The sequence below is a fragment of the Anser anser genome (assembly GCF_964211835.1).
Source record: "Anser anser genome assembly, chromosome: 3".
Taxonomy (NCBI): Eukaryota; Metazoa; Chordata; class Aves; order Anseriformes; family Anatidae; genus Anser; species Anser anser.
The window spans coordinates 80163002-80184120 of NC_139722.1; the positions used below are offsets into that span (position 1 = coordinate 80163002).

The 21119-nt window shown below is 39.8% G+C and overlaps 1 protein-coding gene across 7 annotated transcripts in view; it reads right to left on the bottom strand.

The window, feature by feature from the left end:
• The window catches only part of PCNX2 (pecanex 2), a 165623-nt gene that overhangs the window by 131665 nt on the left and 12839 nt on the right, over positions 1-21119 (bottom strand). For all 7 annotated transcript variants that reach the window (XR_014581368.1, XM_083828450.1, XM_083828451.1 and 4 more), the window contains 5 exons: positions 20884-20920; positions 18542-19831; positions 10878-11025; positions 10564-10709; positions 9138-9231 (listed from right to left, as the gene is read on the bottom strand). Coding sequence is in view for 6 of the 7 variants with exons in the window: in XM_083828450.1 (XP_083684576.1) it covers positions 9138-9231; positions 10564-10709; positions 10878-11025; positions 18542-19831; positions 20884-20920 (1715 nt within the window). In the remaining variant the exon portion in view is untranslated. The remainder of the gene's footprint in view (positions 1-9137; positions 9232-10563; positions 10710-10877; positions 11026-18541; positions 19832-20883; positions 20921-21119) is intronic.

Consider the following 21119-nt stretch of genomic DNA (forward strand, 5'->3'; position numbering starts at 1 on the left):
GCATTAAGACTGGATGATTATGTGAGAAGCCCAATCACAGCAAATAGGGAAAAACTGAATAAGCAGCAGCAATCTTCACTTATTTTGGTAAGAAATTAACAGTTTCAACGAGAGTAAAGTTAATTCAGAATGCATATTTTAACTTGCCTTAGTGATTACAGCTGAGGGAAGTGCAAGCTAAACATTAAGTCTCTCTTAAATCTTGTTCACATTTTGTTATTCATCCAACAGGACTTAGGGAGTGGTTTTGGTATTTCTTTAGCTAACAAAAATACCACCCTTAACAATAAGAAGATACAGTACACAAGTTTACAGAATGGGAAAGCTGGATGCACTAATTTACTGACATAACCGTCAGAAAAAGATATAAGGCCACTGTTTAAGTTTTGCAAAGTACTGAAAAAGGAGCAGCAGTACACTTTATGTTCATTAAGCGAGACACTATGTAGGCAAGCCTTGCAGAGCATATTATCAGGCACTGCAGGCACTACGAATGCAGCAAGTTGTGCATGCATCCTTACTTAGTTGTTGTAGCAATGAGATCTGCTTGGTTCACCCTTGTTTCTCTCTTTTCAGATTTTATTTTTATTTTTAAATTTTGGTAGCAAGGAGGTAAATCAATAATTTGTAAGCTTATTACATCTCAGAGCAAAGAAATGTACTGACTATTTAAACACAAACAGCGTGGACTTGTTAAACTAGAGGATGCATTTTTACAAGATGCATCTTTACTGGAATTAACGCATTAGCAAGCACCCACTGCACCATTATCTCCAGTCTTAAAAGGTCCTCTTGCGTTCTCCACCTGAAAGGTGGGGGGAGGGAGTAGACACCAGCCCCAAAAGCTACAAGACCACCGAAGCTCCCATTCCTGAGCAGGATTTTGCTGCCATCATGTGGCAGCATGTCCCCATTCTGCTGAAAGCACTTCCCTGCACTGTGTTAAAAGAGTGAAAGAGGGGATAAAATAAATAAATAAATAAATCCAGGAAAGGATTTTAAGTGGCAAAGCTAACACAAGCGTTCCTTCCTGTACCTAGCAAGCCAGCAGGAAAAGGCTACTGAGTTTGTAAAGAGTATTTTTTAAGAAAATCATTGGCTTTATCAGAATTCAAACATCACTGTTGTCAGTGTGCACAAACATCCTACGCTCACATTAACACATTCAAGCAATTTTACACTTAAGGCGACCAGCTCATCTGAAAGCACTGAATCCCAAAAGGAGCTACAAAATATTTGTTGCAGCCATTTAAAAAAGTGCTCAGTTGCAGAACTGTACAGCCTGCTAAGCAGCTTTAAGACTCCTTCTTTAATACTCCTTCTTTAATACTAAGTCAGCAGCCTATTGCTAAAGCAGGAGCTGGTCTTTGTAATTTTGGTCACATTGCTAAGAAATATTACAATGTTTCACTCATATAGTATTTTCTCATTCTAAAATGGCACTTTAAAATGCTAACAGTAAAAAAAATAAAAAAATAATCATAGAGTCTAGTTTCTCCTATGATGCTTACTCCTCATAGGTTTAGCAAATTTTCCGGTGGAGAACATACTAAAGTATTAATGGATTTATACAGGAGACATACAGTACTGCTAAGGCATTCAGATAGATGCTTTCACACAGTACAATGCACTCAAGCAGCTTATTCATGGATATGAATGCAAATCAACAAAGTTAACTCATTGATTGGAAGTTCTCTTTTGCCCAGGGCCAGAAACACTAGCACTCCATGGCACTTAAAAGCTATACTGGCAGGTAACTTATTTTTTTTTAGTACTTGCTAGTCACCTTTCTGCTGCAATTATTTCTTTTTAACCTATTGGCCCAGCTGATGCTGAAAAAAGCTCTATTCTCAAATTATTCTCAATAATTCTCTCTATTCTCAACTATTGTATAATACTAATTATATATGTAAATGACAAAACTGATACATTATGAATAAAGCAGACAATGATTTATTTTTTTTTTAATTTATTTTAAGGTATATAGCAAGCTAAGCTCATATACACACAACAGATTTCACATTGCCCAGATGTCATCCAGGCAGGAGGGATAAACTGCAGCTACGATGTGTTTTTTCTCCTCAGGGCTGGGCAAGTCTAATAATTCTTTCTGCTCCATCTCTCAAATATCTTCAGTTGCGTGCCACATATCCATTTCTGCAGCATTACATATTTGTTTTAAACTCTAGTTATATTACACGCATAGAGCACATCAGCCTCCTAATGCAATTTATGGCTGCTACTGACCGTTGCCAGACTCAAAGTGATTAACTGCAACAAGCGGACATCACTTCAACCTATCTAAGTATTTCAATGAATCAAACACTTTTGTATCACAAGTCGAACTGCTGTCAATAAACATTTGGATTGCTCTAAACAGACACCAGCTCTATCACTTTGAAACCAATGCAGGTAGGTGTATGATGATACCATCTTGCACAGGGCTTGGGAGTTTGTTTTCTTTTCAGCAGCTTAATACAAGAGAGAAGGAAATGGGCTCAAGAATACAAGCACTATTCTCATAAATTGGATTCTCTTAAAAAAAATATATATTTCTTGAAGGAAATATAAGTGGTCAAATGCTTCCATAGCTTTTTTGGGCACAACTCCAGTTGACTTTATAAGTGTTAATACTTGATTTGAGAGAGAGAGAATTGGCCCTTCCTTAAAAAGTAGCTCTCAGCCTTTATTCTACTTGAGAAAAAAAATCCACAAAAACATTTTTCCTTGGAGCTACACACATCTGTTTTTCAACACAACAAGCACTGCCAGGCTGGTATGGACATATCCACATCAGGATTTTGTGTGGACCACTTTCTGTATTTTTGGAACTGTAGTTCACCATAGCATGTCCATGTCTGCACACACATTAAAAAAAGCTCAGTGCTGTAAATGGAAACAAATGTAAGGATGCATAGCAAAATACTCAAACAACCACAGATACTATCGAGTATCTACCATGACCCTACACTGTCATGTTCTTCAGGGATATTTAATGATCTGTTCTCATCTCAGATCTGAACATACCAGAGATGGATTGCAATATATATGAGCAAAACCACATGGGAAAAATGCGACATTTTCCGGAAACGAATCCAGCCCTTCCTGAAACTGAATTTGTTCACTTTAACTGTCAAAATGACATGTTGAGATAAAAATCATGGTGATACATCATTACTAAAACTTACAGAGGAAAACAACCAAGTTTTACAGTGCCACCATGCTATTGTGCCTGTGAACTGCATCAGGAAGTACCATGGAAGTTTTGGATAGTTTCTTTCTAACTGGGAATATCTGCAAAGTTATTTGAAATGGCAAAGCAGGAGGAACAAATAATCTGAATGTGTAAACATTAGACCATTTCAGGGATTGTCACAGCTATTTAACAACATTATACTTGACAATACTGTATCTTGATATAGGATGTTGTGTTTGAGGTTTCTCCAAACACTAAGAACACAATTTTACACACAGTAAAAATTAGAATTACCTTTTTGGTAGGAGCAAAATTAAATAGAAACTATCAAAACAGTAAAGTGTATCACATCAGTGCCCACAAGTTTAATGTAAACTTACTTTTCCTGTCTTTTTTCAACCTAAGTTAAGGAAGAAGACAGGGTTCTGGGTTCCACCACTGAACTGTAAAATGACTGCCTCACTTATACGTCACCAAAAAGAGTACTCATTTAAATTTTTAGGCTACAGATTCAGGCAGTATATTACTTTAGCACTCGATACTTGGAAGAAAAAACGGCAGCTAAACCTAGGAAGAATGACATGTCTATCGATCAACCTCTGGCATCCAAGCCATTTAGAAAGACAGAATTCTTAGAGGGCAGTATTTCAAACACATTGAGGAAAGCTGCGTTACTGAGAGGTTACAAATACTGACACATTTTTCTCCAATACGTACGTGTACACAAACACACTAGAGGTTGTTTGACCTTCTAAACAAGAACACCAGTATGCACAGAAACCACAAGTAGAAAAGTAATCAAATATTTTTTTAAAAAAGAATAGCCTGGTATAGCAAGTACACACAGAGCGTACAAGTGCAGTATAATTTACACATTGATGTTGGTACCTTACAATGCTACTGACCTCCATACTGGGGACAGATTGTGCTGCTGATGCAAAACGCATTAATTCTATTATTATGATTACTGTAACTTTGGGGGGGGGGGGGGTGTTACATTTTTACTGATACTTATTAGCCTCTTTGCACGTTACCCCATGATAGCATGATAGCTCACATTTATCTTTTTCACTGCTAATCAAAACTGATTCAATTATTTAATTACAAGAGACAGTTGAGGTAGTTAAAAGATACTCTTTTGAAACATCTGCTTTCTGTCACACAGTGACAGACAGAAGAGATGCATCAGAGTGACACCTCCTAACTGGTAAGACATTTACCAACTCCAATGCATTTGTACTAACCCCCAAACAGCTATACACCTCTAACAGTGCTTTCACTTGGACTTCCTTTTGCTTCATGTTTTTAAGGACGTGTTATTGCTAAGGACAGCAGGTTTTAGTTTGTATCACCAATCAATGGGAAGATTTTTTTTTTTTTTTTAACTGGAGCTTATAACTGTTCTATACAGGTAGGGTTTTAAACCTTGCAACCATTTTGTCAAAAGAAACTAACCATGCAAAAAGGCTGTTCGAGCTTATACTAGGCACCAGTTTTACACAAATGCAAACTTTCTTGTCCTCCTCTACCTTTCCCAGAAGCCATCCATATAACTAAGCCACATGGCACAGAAACATTAAGGATTCACTGTAAGAGAGACAAAGGTTGGTAAGGAACATAATGTAATGGGGCAGAAGAAGAGTTTTCAGGATGAGAAAGCTATTTCAAATTTCCCACTCCAAAACAAATCCAAATGGTCTTTCTGTAACTAGGTTCTGATGTAATCCATGAACTTAGAATACAGTAAGCACTTTCTGTCTTGTCAAAGCCTGTCACAAAGCACTTAAGGTCTAGGGGTAAAGTTGTCAAGGAAATGGGAGCAAAGTTAGAAGCAATTAGCCCCGCAGGGAATCCATTCCAGTGACTGCTGGCAAGACAACAGACAAAAGTCAGGTCAAGGTAATTACATGGACAATAATTGGGGAATTGATTAGCTACCTGCCAATGTTTACGTAATTTACCAAACTCACTAACAAGAATCACTGGCAAAGTGAGGTTTAAGATGAAAAAGGCATCACCTTTTTTTTTTGTTGATGATTACAATGCAGGGACGAACTTTAAATTTTACTAACTATTTAAATATATAAGAAGCTGGACTGATGAGAGAATTTGGTGAGACACAAATACAAAGTTAATGTAAAACTATTCTAATTTTCAACAACCTCTGGCAGAATTAAGAGATAATTTTAGAAGTTATTAATGAGTGTTTATGCTATCTTTAAGAAGCTCTGAAAGTTTCCAGGACAAGGACTGCAGGTACAGGTAATGGCTTTTATTAGGCTAACTACTATAGCATCTGGTAGAATATATACTAATACTGATAAACTGGAGAATACTCCAAAGACCATCTCACAACAGAGCAGAGCCAAAAAGAGGTGATGAGAGCTGGTATTTGAATTTTGCCAATCCCTTCAGACAAGATTGCTTCCAATGTCAAGGAGCCTCTGCAGAATGAAAGCATTAATTTCTTCAAACTTGGACATCAGCTTTCTATGGCATATTTTAATCCATTTTTATTCTCTCAGGTTATCCACCTAGCCTTTACAAGCAAAGAACAGAAGAAATCATAACACAGCATCACTTCTGTGAGAGAGCGACAGTGCTAAGACTCTGCATTATGTGTGAGAAATGGATTTCAGAAGCCATGCCAAGCAGTTTAGATTAAAATGTTCACAGGCCATACAAATACCACTTTAACTTCCGTTCCTAACAATTGCTGTTGTGAAATGCCAGACTGGTTAAGACTTTATTCCTAGAGCAGACAATAGTGGGATTCAATAGACAGAAAGAGTGAGTTGCAATTTGAATTTAAGATTGTTAATCATTAGTTAGTCTGCCTCAAGGCTTTAATGATTTCTCTCAAGTAGTATTTAAATATTATTTCACAGACTTAGATACTTTATCCAGCTTTGCTTGACTTAGTCAAAAAGTATATTTACCTTTGGCCAATTCATAAGCCACTTAGGTTATTCTGGACAGACCAGTCAGGGTTCACACCCTCCCCAGTCAAAACCCACTCCCCTTTCACAATCTGCAGCACTACCCAGAAGTCCCACAGCTCCAGGAGTGACAGTACCTCTGCTCTACTGCTTCTCCCCAAAACAGCCCCAAAGCCAGGGGCCTCATGCCACCACCAGCCTGGTCCAATGTCCCTGGTTCTCCTCCTCACAGAGGTGCATCAGGGCCCAGTTACTTCTCTGGCTTAACTCAGTTTGATGTTTTTGCTTTAGGAGCAACTTAATCTTATTAGTAGAGACAGCATGATCGGTGAGAAGTGTTTTAAAAGCTTATACACTTCTATTGCAGATCTGTTAGCTGTTTTCTCCATCAGCTTATTCTAGCTTCTGCAATCTGGGCTCACTGGGATTGAAACCCTATCCCTCCTATTCAAGGAGGATGCTACCTCTTATGTCCAGGCACTAATTTTCTCCCACATCCTTTAAGCTCATAAAATTTAATTTGGATGGCTCACCATTGCATTTGTATATAAATTTTAAAGCTGTTATTTCTACACTGCCTCCAATACTCATGAAGAAGCACTGCAGAGCACTTCTCCTTAGTTAACTCTCCAATGGGTTAGGAGATACGCTAAACTATTCTCAACTACTCTTCCATAACAGCAGCCTCTCCTGTTGGTATGGACTTCTCACACAACATAAGAACGCAAAAAACACAGGGGGTATGTAAATTATACCAGCAAGTCCTCCTATCCTTCACAATAACAGCACAAGAGATAACTTTTGCTACTGGCTTGGGGAAATGTATACCATAATCTTAATCTACTTAATACCAAACATTTCCATCAAAGGAGGGCCCAACCTAAAGTGAATAATTTCTCTGGAGAGCTGTCCGCAGAGACATACAAGAGAGATTGTAACTGAAACAAGCATTGATTAAGCATTGTGCTTTTCTTATTCTATATATTTGCCTTTTTGTGCAGTAATAAAAAGATCTTTAGTTGATAACTGTGACTATTTGGCATATCTTTAACCATAGACAAGAAACCAACCTGACATAAACGTTGCGCATGCCTGATGGTAGAGGTAGGAGGGAACAAGGAAAGAAAGATGCCTCATTCCTGAACTGTTTTTAAGGACGATTAAGTAGATTTGCCCCGCTATTTTCTATAGGCGAGAAATGTTCCATAACATCTAAATACAAGCTTACTTGATGGTGAGCATCTGAGGAGAAAATGAAAACCCTTTCTTTCCCATGCTACCCTTAAATCAATGCACAGATGGTAGGAACTGCCACTTGAACAAACAGCTCTCATTAATTTCTGTGGCCTCGTCATATTACAGACTGCCCTTGCAAAAACAGCTTTGGGCATGCTTCATGCTTCCTGGTTCTCCTTCCTTGTTTTTCATGTGAACTTCTGCTTTGTACTTTCCTTCATGCTGCTCTGTTTTTAGAAAAGCTCTTGTGCTCTCCCTTTCCATTCGTATACAAAAACAGTCCTGGGAACGCACTGATCTTTGCTGCTTTGTTCTGTTTTAGTCTAAGCTGCTACTACACTCCAAGATTTCCAGCAAAGGTACTCGTCTTTATAAATTAAATGCATGAAAATGGCTGCAGAGAACATCTGGACTTGTATTTGCTAATAACATCTAGCAGACTCCTTAAAAATAACTCACATTTCTAGAGGTCTGCAAACCACAAACTAAAAAACTGCATTTAATGTGGTATGGCAAGATATAGATGTCACATAAACATCTAGCAAAGACAGCTTTAGAAGGACTTTGTATAAGAGAAGGAAGATTGTTCTCCTTTCAAAAAAGCAGATTAACTGATAGATGTCAGGGGACCTTAAACTATTTGTGAATTTAGGACAGATTCAATCCGTGTAACTATGATGGGGATGGGGAGGGGACAGCATTATTCTGTGCAAGGAGAATCAAAAAAAAAAAGTTGCAAGAGTTAAACAACCCCAAACCAAAATGTTTGATGTTCAATCAAAACGGAACTCTACCAGTTGTGGTCTTTTTCCCCTCCATTTTGCTAAGGAAATGGAACATATTGTGGATGGAACCAGTTTTGTATTAGTTCATTATTTATTTATTTTTTTTTTTTAAGTCTTCATCCACTGAAACTAAAAAACGTTCTCATATCTCTCCTAACGGCATTCTATCTAAAATGCTAACATGTTCTTAACATGCTCCTGAGCTTTTCAAAAGTATCCACCAAAAGCCAAACATTTTAAGAACAATATTTACTATTAACAACAACCCTTCTCACCCACAGCTCAACAGTTCCAAATTCTCTACAACAATATTAAAAACATATAATTTAATAAAAATACGTATCAATAGTTAAAATTCTTCTTACAAACATGCATAACAACATAATACATCAGAGAGCAGAAACCACAGAAGTGAGTATGGGATTTATGTGGTCACTCCAAAAAGACCCTTGAGTGTGGGATTTATGCGATCATTCCAAAAAGACACTTGAAAAAGAAAATTGTTCAGATACCTTTTTCAGAATGGCAAATTAGAGATTTCATGAAAGAGATTTCATGGAAGATGAAAGGCTCTGCTGCTCAAGTTCAGAGGAATTAGTGTCACTGGCTGATACTGACAGAACCCAACACGTAAGGGAAATGAGCAAAACAATAAATCTGATAACAGCCTCTCTCACCTTGTTTTATTTACTGTCTTGTCTTGTTTATATCACCACACTTGACTTCAGCTTTTCCCAGAAAGAAATGAAATCCACACTGACTTGTTCTGGTTTTCCTTTTCACTTTTCCTTATCAATATTCTCACAAAGCAGTCACTGTTCTAGTACAGAATAAAATTGCATGCTTTGACATCTCTAGAATAGGTTAACACATTTATTCCTCCAGCTCTCTTCTTCACACGCATCTTTCACAGCTACAATCTGCTTCATAGCTTCCAGCAATGAAAGCTCTTAACGTTTCTAAAAATAAGGACTTACTTACTGAGCATTTGAAATACAATCACAATTCGATATCTGATGTCGAAAATTTCCTTCCTTCTGACAGCCAGCCTTTAAATAACAGGATCTAATCTCCCCTTAACAAAATAAACAGAAAAAAACAACAGGTAAGTTATATGATAGTTTGTTTTCCACACAGAAATTTATCAAAAATATATCTTAGGTCAGGCACATTTCTAAACCTAAATATAGTTTTGTATAATAGGCTTATTTTGAAGTTCAGAAATGAAATTAACATTTGAACAACTAAAAAACTCAGATCAGAGCACAGATTACAGTGAAAATTTGACCTCTTCTTCCAGCACTGGGCACAAGAATGAAGGGAAGTCAAATTAAAACAGCATCCATCGAAACAGATTCATCAGAGGCTTAAGGACTATACAGTCATTAAAAGGTACGTAAAGTCAAGGTAAAGCCTATCTATCAACATAAGTTCACTATAAAACAGAACTGTTCTTTATGTTCACAAAGGTGAGGTCACGAGGTACAAAGCAGTGGAAAATTTTGCTAAAAGCATAGCCACTGCTACTCTCCCCTTGCACACCCAGCAAGGAGCAAAGAGTGACTGTTCATTTAGCCAGAGGCCATGGTGTTCTGTTGCTCTTAGACCCACCGCACATCAGGAGCAGCTGTAGGGCTGCGAGCAGGGCCATGAGGAGTCGGCAGAAAAACTAAAGAACTCTGGGATCGGGATCCCAGCTACGAGGAGTATTCATTCCACACTGGTTTTGAAGGCAGCTTTAAAGGAAACACAGCTTTTGGGACGGCTGCCATTCAGAGGTATTGGCCAGGACCTTATAGAGCTCCATGTGAGTTCAAACAAACCACCACCACACATATTACAGCTTCAACCTCCAGTAATAGCTGCAGAGCAACTGTGCTCCAGCACAGGCGTTGAGAGAAACTAGCTCACTCGTCAATTCACTTGAAAGAGATGGCAGACCACGAATCTGAACAGGAGCAACCACAGCATTACCAGAGTTCAGCCTGAGTCAGCACCTACTCATGCTCAGCTGGAGAACACAACAGCAAAGAAGAGGAACATTTTGCCCTGCCATCCTCGTACAGACCCTCCTCCCTTCACACCCCCCTCCTCCCCAAGCAGAAAGTGCCAGGAGTTCTGGAAAGCAAAGCTGAGCCTGCACTTCTTGAGGGTAATGTTTGGAAGACAAACTTCTGGCAGGTACAGCACTGTGCAAACCTCAGGTCTGTGCTAGTTGAATTTTGAACTCCCTAGTTATTGTTGATCCAATGGTAAATTTACTGATCTTACTAAGCCATTTTCTTTCATGCACACAGAAGACAAGCAATCAGTAACAGATAAGAAGAGAAATATAATTGTAGGGAGTCTAAAATTTTCAGAATTAATTGCTTCACATATTGCAATTATTCCAACTAGAGAAACTCACCATTTTCATCTATGAACACATGCATTGCATCCACGGACAGCTCATCTTGTACAGATGCCTCAGGTCCACTTATTACTTGCAAGACAGAACTGTCCTGCTGAGAAGTTACCCGGTAGATTATCTGCCTTTGCCTGTTGCCCTGGTAACTTGACACAAAAATGTTTCAAAACTACTATGAGGAACTTTTTTCTTGTTCTCAATAAAACAAAAAGAAAGAGAGGTTAATTAAAAGTTTATGTCATTTCTACTCAGTGAAACAAAACAGCTTACATCATATCTTTGAAGTACAAAATTGTAAAGTAAACTGGCCTTACAGTGCTGTAAATTTGGCAGACTCTGGTAGCACCGGACTAGTACTAGCACGATCTTGGCTTTGTACATCTGATCTTTCCTGTTTAGGAAGTTGCTCACGGAGCTTTTCTGTTCCCACCACTTCTTCTTTTCTCTCTGTCATCTGGCTATCTGGAAAACAGGGCAGTGAAGTAGAGCCACTCTCCACAGATGACTGTTAGGAGCTTTGTTCATTGGCGACTGGACAAGAACATCTAAAAGAAAAGCTAAAACACTACAGCAAACACGTGTGTTACGAAAAACATTAACATGACAAACAATATTGTTTAAACAACTTCAACAGAACATTGGATGAGGAGGTATTCTGACCTGAGAAGGACAAACAAACGGGTTGTTTCAAGAACAGGCTGTGTGATGCTAAGAACAAATAATAGAGAATTTCTGCTTTCCTCCTCCTCTTCATCCAGAGGGAAGTAATCTATCCCTACCCTACAGTAGTAAGAGGTAGCCTTTTTGGGGGCCACAGCTTGTTCCCTAGTCATGCATACTGACAGCAGAAAAGCAGCAGCACTGGCTCATTCCCCTTTTACAAAAAGGCAGGCAGCACCTTCAAAGGAAAAGGAGTTGTTGCACCGGAAAGTAGGTAGCTGCCTAATCTCTCTTCCCTACCAGCCATGCTCCTGATACAGTACAAAGGGGCTAAACGCTTTCTCAGTAGATTTCCCTACGTTTGGAAAATACCGAACCAAAGATTTTAAAATACGCACAATGGATTTGTTCAGTTCCTAGCAATTACATTACCTCTATACAGATATACCATTCATATATATCATTTATCCATATGTATACAACTTTGAAGTGATGATCTCTTTTAGTTACTGATGTTCATGTTGAACTGTGAAATATGTTGCAACTCAACTGTGTTTTGACTGTAAACTAAAAAAATGTTAGGATTTTGAAGTGCAACATATGTTGGTTTCATCATCACCATGAGTAGTCACACAATTAAATGTTTAAGCAAAAAATAGGTTTTGTTTTGCGTGCTAGAGATGCTGCAGTGTGTCTGTAGCTTCTTGCACGTAGCAAGGTGGATCGGTATGTACTTACCCAGGTCTCTTGCAATACATGCTGTTTACGTGCCATAGAAATTTAATCATCAAGAAAAAAAAAAGCAGAAAATCCCCCCCCAAGAATTCTTGTGGAATAACAGGAGTATGGTTTAGGGAAAAGTTTTTTATCTGTTGGATATGGAGACAATCTTCAGTGGGTATTCCAGACCTACTTTCTCCTATTAAAAAACAAAGGGGTGGGTGTTTGTGTTTTTTTTTTTTCCTTCCTATTTAAAGATAACTTCACCTCAAGCAGTGACTGTATCTTATTTAACTGTGGCATTACTGAAGCATCCCTTTAATCATGCAGCTACCAGAAGTAGGTGAAAGGGCCGTAGATACCTAATCAAAACCATCTTCCCAAAGGTTTGGGCTGTCCCAAGCAGTAAGAATAATTGATGGCAATCAGAAATTGTGGTTTTAATAATCTAATTGGCCCCATATTGCCTAAAATTGGCTCTAGGGCTGGAACAATTAAAATATTTTTTAATTTGATTATCTAGTGGTTTCAGAAAATGCCTCTCTTTCCCATTCCAAACCACAAGCCTTTCAGACTTTTCCCCCGCAGTGCAGTGGTAAAAAGTCAGAATAATGTAAACATAAACAGTACTGCTTCTTACAGGCTTTATACGCCGATCAGACTACACCGTGGTGATGACTACTTCCAGCACTGGAGAGATAGGCTGTGAAGGGCTTGCGACTGTTCGTCACGATTATCATTCCTTTTCTTCCAAGTGACTTACACCTTCAGCATTTAAGCAGAGATAGAGGCGTCTAGACGGGGATCGTCCTGCCAGGGTGCGTAATGAGCTCTACATCACCGAAACGCTCCCTGCGTGCAAATTTTGCTGGCAAAGCTTGGCTTTAAGCTACTAGGAGAAAACACTCTACAGGAGCAAAAGCACAATACTTCAGTATATCTGCACCTTCACCACAGCCTTCAGCCAAAGCCACCGAGTCAGCGGCACTGATCCACACCTCTGATGGGCAAGCAGCAGGGCCAGCAGAAGCCCCAAACACAGACCTGGGCTCAGCAAGCAACTTGGTCACATATCTGGAAATTATACACCACGTCTTAAGCATGCGAGGTCATACTATCAAGATTCATAGCCACGTCAGACTTGGGGAAGGGTGGAGCAGAAGAGTCCTGCACAAATGCCTAGGTTTTGGTCTGTACACTGCTTTCATATTTTGGTTGAGCGTAACACACATCCCTTAGTCATCCTGGCAAAATCCTTACCAAGATAAACATTCTCGTATGTCCCACTGGGGAGTAAGATACTCCCTGCACTAAAGAGTTGTAGCAGCATAGCAACGTTACTTAGGAATATAACATACTGAGGAATGAGCTCCTATTTTAAATGCAGCTGCACTACCAACAATTTCCTTTACCATGCAACTTCTTCACTTGTGGAACAGATTTTAGGTATCACAAATCACCTTTGTCAATATGCCCTTGGTTCACACTGGGAAAAGACTGGGAAAAGTTTCACAGTTTAAGTGGAGCAACCTTTGTACATGTAATCACAATACACTGACAGCTGGTTATCACAACTTTAAAGATGCCTTGTTTCATTAGGTTATTAGAATGAAATTTTATTTTTCTGTAAATTTTCTCCAAAATACTTTTTTACTATTTTGTCCCCTTTCCCCATCTCCTAGACCTTTTTTCCTTGTCTTTTATCTACATATCCCTATCCCAATCTCCACAACACAATCTTGCAAGTTAGAATGCCACTGTTGTCATAATTTCAAATGCCATCTGTTTTGAAATCTGGTCAAACAGAATTAAGCTAATTAAGCCTGAGTCTCTTCTGTTCTTTAATTGCTCTATTGCAGAATCTACCTCTCCTCACAACTCTATGCTCCAAAATAGGAGGTTTCACTTTGAACTATATTTGTTGCCTGTTTGGATGCAGAGATAACTAATTTCAAATCGGTCTGTGCTCCTGTAAGTACCCAGCATGAAACAATAACTGTCTGAGTTGTGAAATATCCCTTATCTGTGGAGAATGTATCATAAAAGCCAATAAAAGACATTTTAATTGCCATTCCCAACCCTTTATTCACCCTTTCTGCTTCAGCAGAAGCATCTAGCTTATTCACGATCCAAATGTGCCTACTATGCTACAAATACATTAAAATAGAAAAGCAATATTAAAGCCAGTCACCCCCTAATAGGAGCAGTGCCCAGTGAACCTGATGCAGTCCAGTAATTGCTATAAAATTTCACCACAGGCACTGAAGAAGCACATGGGATTATCCATTAATCAGGATTACCATGTTAATCCTGAAGCAGTAGGAAAAACCAATGGCACTCGCTGTATCTGTTACAGGACAGGGAAACTTAAACACTCAAGTGACTTGCTCAAAATAATCACCTAGGCCAGTAACAGAGCTGGGAATAAAACCCCATTTTTGAGGTCTCAAGTAAATAGACTGAACAGTAAACCTAACAATTATGTCAGAAGACCAACCTCTGAAACAACATTATGATTTCTTTACAGATGCCAGCCCTGCCCTTGAACACAGCAGCACCACTGGGACTTCAAACCTGAATTTCTTAAATCACAGCCTGTCAAGCCTTACCCATAAGACTGATGGGTGCATTGATGCATCTTGAGCATCAGATTTAGCAAATCAAGTTCTGCACCCCATCAGTCCCCGTCCAAAGAGGGGCATCAAACCCCACGTGGTCCTTCTCCAGAGCAAGAGCTGGGGCGGCACACGGCTGCTCTGCCAGCAAGCTCCCCTGCCTTACCTCACAGGGCAGCAACTAGCTGGGCTGGTGGCTCTGTGCACAAGATCCTTCTCCCCCATGATTATATGCTGTAGCTCTCTTTCTTACATGTGGGGGAAAAAAAATGAGGAGTCTAAAAATATCAACCTAAGTATGTTTTAGCTTTTTATAGGAGCAGGGTAATTGCTTGGGATCCAGAACTCGCTCAAGGTTGTGGTTTGTGCACTGCCCAGGATGATGAGTGCCTTTTCTAAAAAGAGCCTGCAAAACATCCAAATTCAGGCCACGCAGTCCCGGTTTAGGTTCTTCCGTGTTGGTCCCCACCGCCAGCTTTGCCCCCCAGGTGACAGTTACCTGTCCTAGACTGTGAGTCACCTGTGTCAGCAGGGACAGTACATACACGAGTCCTTGTCCTGCACAGATCAGATGTACAGCTCTCCTTTTCCTCAGCTCCAGGCATGGCAGAGGAACCCGAAGCAACCCAACAAACCTGGCTTTCCTTATGCATCTCAAAGTAAAAAGAAAATTTGCAGTTGCCCTTCCACAGGCTTTCATTACGCGGGTGGTGAAAGTCTGGTTCAGAACTGAAAGGACACTGGCCCAAAAGCCATTTTCAGCAACAGTGTCAGTAGTACTTTCTCACGATCTAGAAGAGATGGGGTGGCAACAGAACAGCTTTTAAGAGACAGCTTTTTTACATCCTGTATTTTAACACGTTAAATCTGGCATCCCTGCTACTGTTAAGTAAGGCTTTTATTTTCTTGTACTGCATTTTACTGAGCTGGTACTGGCACAGGCTTCCCAGAGAAGCTGTGGATGCCCCCATCCCTGGAGGTGTTCAAGGCCAGGTTAGATGGGACCAGGTTATACGGATCTGGGCAACCTGATCTAGCGGGAGGTGTCCCTGCCCGTGGCAGGGGAGCTGGAACTAGATGGTCTTTAAGGTCCCTTCCAGCCCAAACCACTCTGTGATTCTGCGGTTTTAAGGGCTTCTTGGGTGAAGATGATACATCTTCTGTTTTCACACAACTCACAAGTGTGCAGAGGGAGCAGACAGCGAACAAAGAACCATCTATGACATTCACTCACTTTCAAGACTGTTGCAATTAGCACATTTCCCTGCCTTTTCCAAATTATGCAAAATGTCAGCCTTCTTACACACAGCCCTGAATGCACGGCTTTCCAGGAATTTGCCAAGTTTCTCACATTTCCTAATGAACACCTTTGTGCGGTGCATTTCATGATCATTTGGACCAGGCATCTATTATTAGCTTTTGCCAATTAAGTGGTTTGCAAGGTCAAAAGAACAAAGAAACAAAAAGACAAACAACCTCTTCCCTCAAAACAACTGGTGCATAGCTTGCCTTGCTCTATATTCCTTCCCCTCCATTTTTCTGAGCAACCACTTTAATGTGGGAATAATGTTTATTCAAATTTACTCTAAAATGCTATTTTGTTAAAAAACATATTCGTAATTGCAAGGCTGTAAACAAATTAGAGGCTTTCTCATTCCTAAAATCAAGTCTTACCATGGGGAAGCTGCCAGCAATGACAGTAATTTATTTTAGCAAAGAGCACATTCTGACTAGGCTTGAAAATAAAGCCTTCTTGCCCGTAAAAGTAACTGCCTTTGAACTACCTCTCCCTAGCTTGAAACGAACAAACAAAAAAATCATCTTGAAACTCTTTTTTCCCACAGCACCAACACGAGGTCCGGGAGACACCGCGCAGTGGCAGAAGTCTCTGCTCACCCCCATCCCACTCCCACCTGAGACATGAGCAGGGCAGCTTAACCTTGTACGTACGCTTCTCAACTCCACTGGCTTTCAAACATGTGGGCTTACAGAAACAGGAAAGTAGGGGACTCAGTTTTGGTCACTTCAGGTATCAGATTGGTTTGAGCGAAGGTGTTGAATCCTCATGTTTCCTGAGGATATTGGATATTAATAGGAAGAATCGAGTTTGCCAGATCTAAAGCCTAATAACTATACACACATTAATAAAGTTTGTTATATGTGTGTGTCACCAGGGAATTTATGGATTATCTGATTTATTCTCATCAGCCATCATGCTTTCCTTTATGGAGGCAGTCACATTATCTGAGGGTGCTTGTCTGAAAGCCATTTATAAATTAGCTGCACTTTTTGTTTTAAGCTTACCTCTGAAATATTACCATGCGGCTTTTCCCTCATGCTGTGGGGAGGCAACAACTTCAGGTGAGCTAAAGACAGTGGAAAAGCAACAGTGTGGATTGCTAGGAAGAATGGAGGGAAAGATGAGAGAGAAGTAATATGAAAAAGAATAAGGAGGTGGCACAGGAGGCAAGTCAAGTGCCTAAGCTGAAAAGGGATGAATAGGGGATGGGAAATATAAAAGTGGAAGGAGAAATAAGCATAGGGGAAAAGTGTGATAAGGGTCTAATGCTTTTGATAGGACAGAAAAGAGGAAAAAGTTAGGAAACAAAGTGAAAGCCAAAGGAAACCTACAGGAAATGAGACACTGAGAAGAAGAAATATATACTTTTTCTTAAACTAAAAATGTGAATTTCACATTTGCTTTCACGAAGCTGACAACTTTGAAATCACTTGTGCGTTTTCCATGTGATAAAAGGCTTCTTGAGGGAGCAAGGCAGGGAAACTCAGGTTGCTGAGGGTCAGTCTGTGGAAGGGATGTCATTCTGAAACAGGGGAGAGGAGCTGCTTTGCTGAGCACCAGTAAATTACCCAAGTTCAAAGCAAAACAGGCATTTAGATTGCTTCCTCTTAGACTATCTTAGAAGGACCTGTTAGAGGATCTAAGGTGAACAGAACGTTCTGGAGAAAGGGAAGATACAGGTTGTTTTATTTTACTTTAGCCCAGATATTCTAACCAGGAAACTACAGATCACTTGGCAAGTACCTCAAGACTCCACACAACTCCACTGCACCTCATCTCACACACTCACAAAACAGGCTTGCTAGGTTTCTCTGCACAGCTGTTGCAGATGCTACAAATAATGTTCCTTTGAAACAGAAAGGGGTCACAGATTTAGGTGTCAGCAATGAAAACATTGGTTAAAAACAGGTATTTCTTTATCAGAACTATAAATTGGATTGCATATATGTTTTTCAACGAGTTGATTTTGTTCAAAAAAAATGAAAACCTTTTTAATTAAGTGGAAACTTGGATGCGAAGATACCATTTTTTCATTAAAATACTGGGGCGTTTCCATGACCCCACCCCTCCAGCTTTCCTCCTTAAAACTCAAATATATTAGTTTTAAGCAACCAAAAATCAAAACTCTTACCTATTGAGAACAAATACATGATTTATTTTTTTTTAATTAGAAACCAACCCACAACTGTAGAGGACGTTCAGGAATGTGCGTGCACGTGTGTTAATTAGATAGAAACTGAACTACCACCAGTGACAATTCCAGCTTTCTACAAACTCACAGATCACTCTTAACATGCACCAGGTAAGAAGGGCAAGGGCAGCTGTAATGCTGTAACTATACACAACTTAAGAACTCTTTTTGGTATGCCCGCAATCCAGGCCTGCCACATGCAAGCTATTCTAGCATGGAACACTAGATACATGCTGGACACCCACTGAGGTTAGCATTCGCTTTTTCAAAAGGAATATTTAAGAAAATGTAAGTATTCAAGAAATTGCAGCTGACACTACCACACTTTCACTAAGTCACCTTGTACCACCAAGCCCAGCCCTTCACTGACCCCATTAACAAAACCAGTTTTCCTCTGCATTCACTGTACTGCAAATCTCAGGCCATGTTGCTATAAATAATGTAACTAGTCTCAATTGCCTTATTCCAAGAGTTGTAAGTCATGCATCATACCTCCAACAAGCACATTTTCTTTTGTAGTCTCCGTTTTGACAGTGGATTGATTAGATGCCTTCATCTTTGAGGTATTAATGGATTCCAGGAGGGAGACAAACTCTAGAAAGTTAGATTCATTGGGCACCTGTCCTTCTTTAGCTTCTAGATCAGATTTAGAAGTTGGTAAGGTCTTCTCTTTCTCAGATACCTCCATGAAATTCTTACTTAAAAGCACATCTGTCCCACTGTCTACACTCAGCACCCGCATGTGCCTCTTTTCATGAGCAGTTCTACAGGACTGCGGATCTAGGTTCTGCAGCTCTTCTTTAGGATTTAAATCCACATTCTGGATGTTCTCAGAAGCATTCTTCTGATTTGGATCTGAAGAAGTGTTAGTTTCCAAAGGAGTATTTGCTGGATTGCTGTGTTCCTTCACCGCATCACCAGATTCATAGCCAGAACAATGGTTGGACGACAGATCTGCCTTTAAAATTTCTGGAGTTCTTTCACTTTCACTGACTTCTGGATAGGCATTACCTTTACTGTCATCAGACAAATCAAAAGTTATAACAGGAATTCTGAGTTGTTCATTAGTTTGTTGACTTTGCCAATCTGCTGTAACTATACCAGACTCGAGGGCTGAGCTCGTTCTGTCAGTCCCCAGACCCTTTAGATGGACAGAGCCTGCTAGGTCGCTGAGGGTGGTGGTTGGTGTGCTGCTCATTGTAATGACGATTTTAATGGGCTCACATAGTTGGTCTCCGGGAAGAGAGTTGTCAACAACTGCAACAGCAGTCTCACTGTCCGAGCAGTCAAGGTCCTCATTGGTGTTACCAGCATTGCAAGAACTTTCCACATGCTCAGGATCTTTGGTTGTAAAGGCACTGCACTGTGGGCAGTTACTGCTAAAGCTCGCCTGCAGCGAGCCATCTAGCAATTTCTCTCTTTTGTGACTTCTAGGATTACTCAAATGCTCTGAAATAATTGAATTTTCACTGTCCCACGGCTCCAAAGATACTCCAGTCCTTAAAATATCACCTTGCGATGAAGAAATATTGGAGACATTTTTAGCTACATCTCTGTCCACAAGAATGCCTCGTGATCCATGCTCTCTGTAAGACTGTCCATCCTCTCCTTTTTCGTTTATTTCATTCCCAGAAAGTGTTTCCGTAGCAGCTGGTTTTGTTGCTATTGCTGATGCGGTAGAACCTGAAGCAGAAGCTGTAGAAACAGGTAATGTATCTGCTTTGACATAGGGTGAGGTAGATGAAACTGGTGGTACAGCCTGGTCTTCTAATATCATAACCCCTAACAAAGACATAACAGAAGTTAGGTCTCACAAAAAAGAAAGGACATCTATGTATTATCAAGGTACAACCTTTAGCTAGGAAAAACTGCTCCAGAGCAGAGCAAAAGGAAGCACAGGTGGTGCAGCTGATTACAGCAGTTCTTAAGCAAGGATCCTTTTGGTTAGCTGCACGTGAAATACTATGAAAGCAAGTATAGTAATATTGATATTGCTTTATATGAGAATAAATGTCAGAATGACTAAACCAGCCACTTTTTTGTGATGATAAAGATGAATTAGTTTTATGAATAGTTGTGGGCATATTATAAATCGTACTAGTAGGACTGTGTCTGAAGATTAAAATAGGGCTCGTGGAAAAATTGCTGCTCTAGCCTATACCCGGAACCCTTTCAGGTCAGAACAGGTGTAGCAGCATGTCTATTTAATTTAAATAAACAAATTAGCTCAAGAAAGAGCTAATATAAAAAATAAACATTTTACACAGAACTATACCCACTTAGTGAGAGAAGAAAGAATAAGCCAGCATGGCTGAATTTTGTTGTAATACTTCAAGCAGTTCTTAAATGGTTCCATAGGATATGGTGATCAACCTAAATAAAACGGAGATAAACTGAAATATACTGAGACATCCCAAGCACTGGAACTGCAGGCAAAGCAAGGTGTGCTGGAGTCTACACTACTGAGCTAAAGGTCAACAACTGCAAAAGTATACAGTCAGAAGATGTATGAGGGCTTTAAGATGTAACCTGAATATTGGCTTCCTCTTTTAATACTTCCCAGAGGCACAGAGCTCCCCAAGAATGTGGAAAGAAAGCTCTTTTATCTCCCCATGTCAAAAGCGGGGAAGTTATTTGTGCACTTACGAAAAGGCTGTGGCCCTAACAGCCCAGCTGAGAGAGCTTACTCTGTTAGAATTCCCTTGAGATTTTGTTCTCTTGAGTTTTTCCATTCAGCTCCTAACATGAGGCATGACAGAACCTGTTGTGGGGACTTCTGTGCCAAGCAACAATTAAACAAAGGTTTAAAGGGGTTTATAAAGCCTTCAAGATACCTTTGAGATCTTCAATAGTTTCCCGTGTTGGCAGCTCCTAAAAATAAAAAACACACAAAATTAGTATGGCTACATGCTAAGTTCTGCTGGGAAAAAAAAACAATAAAACAATGATGCAATGTAACAGATCAATGCAACAGTTATCTAATCAAAGGTTAATTACAGCACTGATAATTACTGCTGAACATCACTGAAATTTGGATGCATACCTTCCACAAAATGCAAAGGGCAGGTGA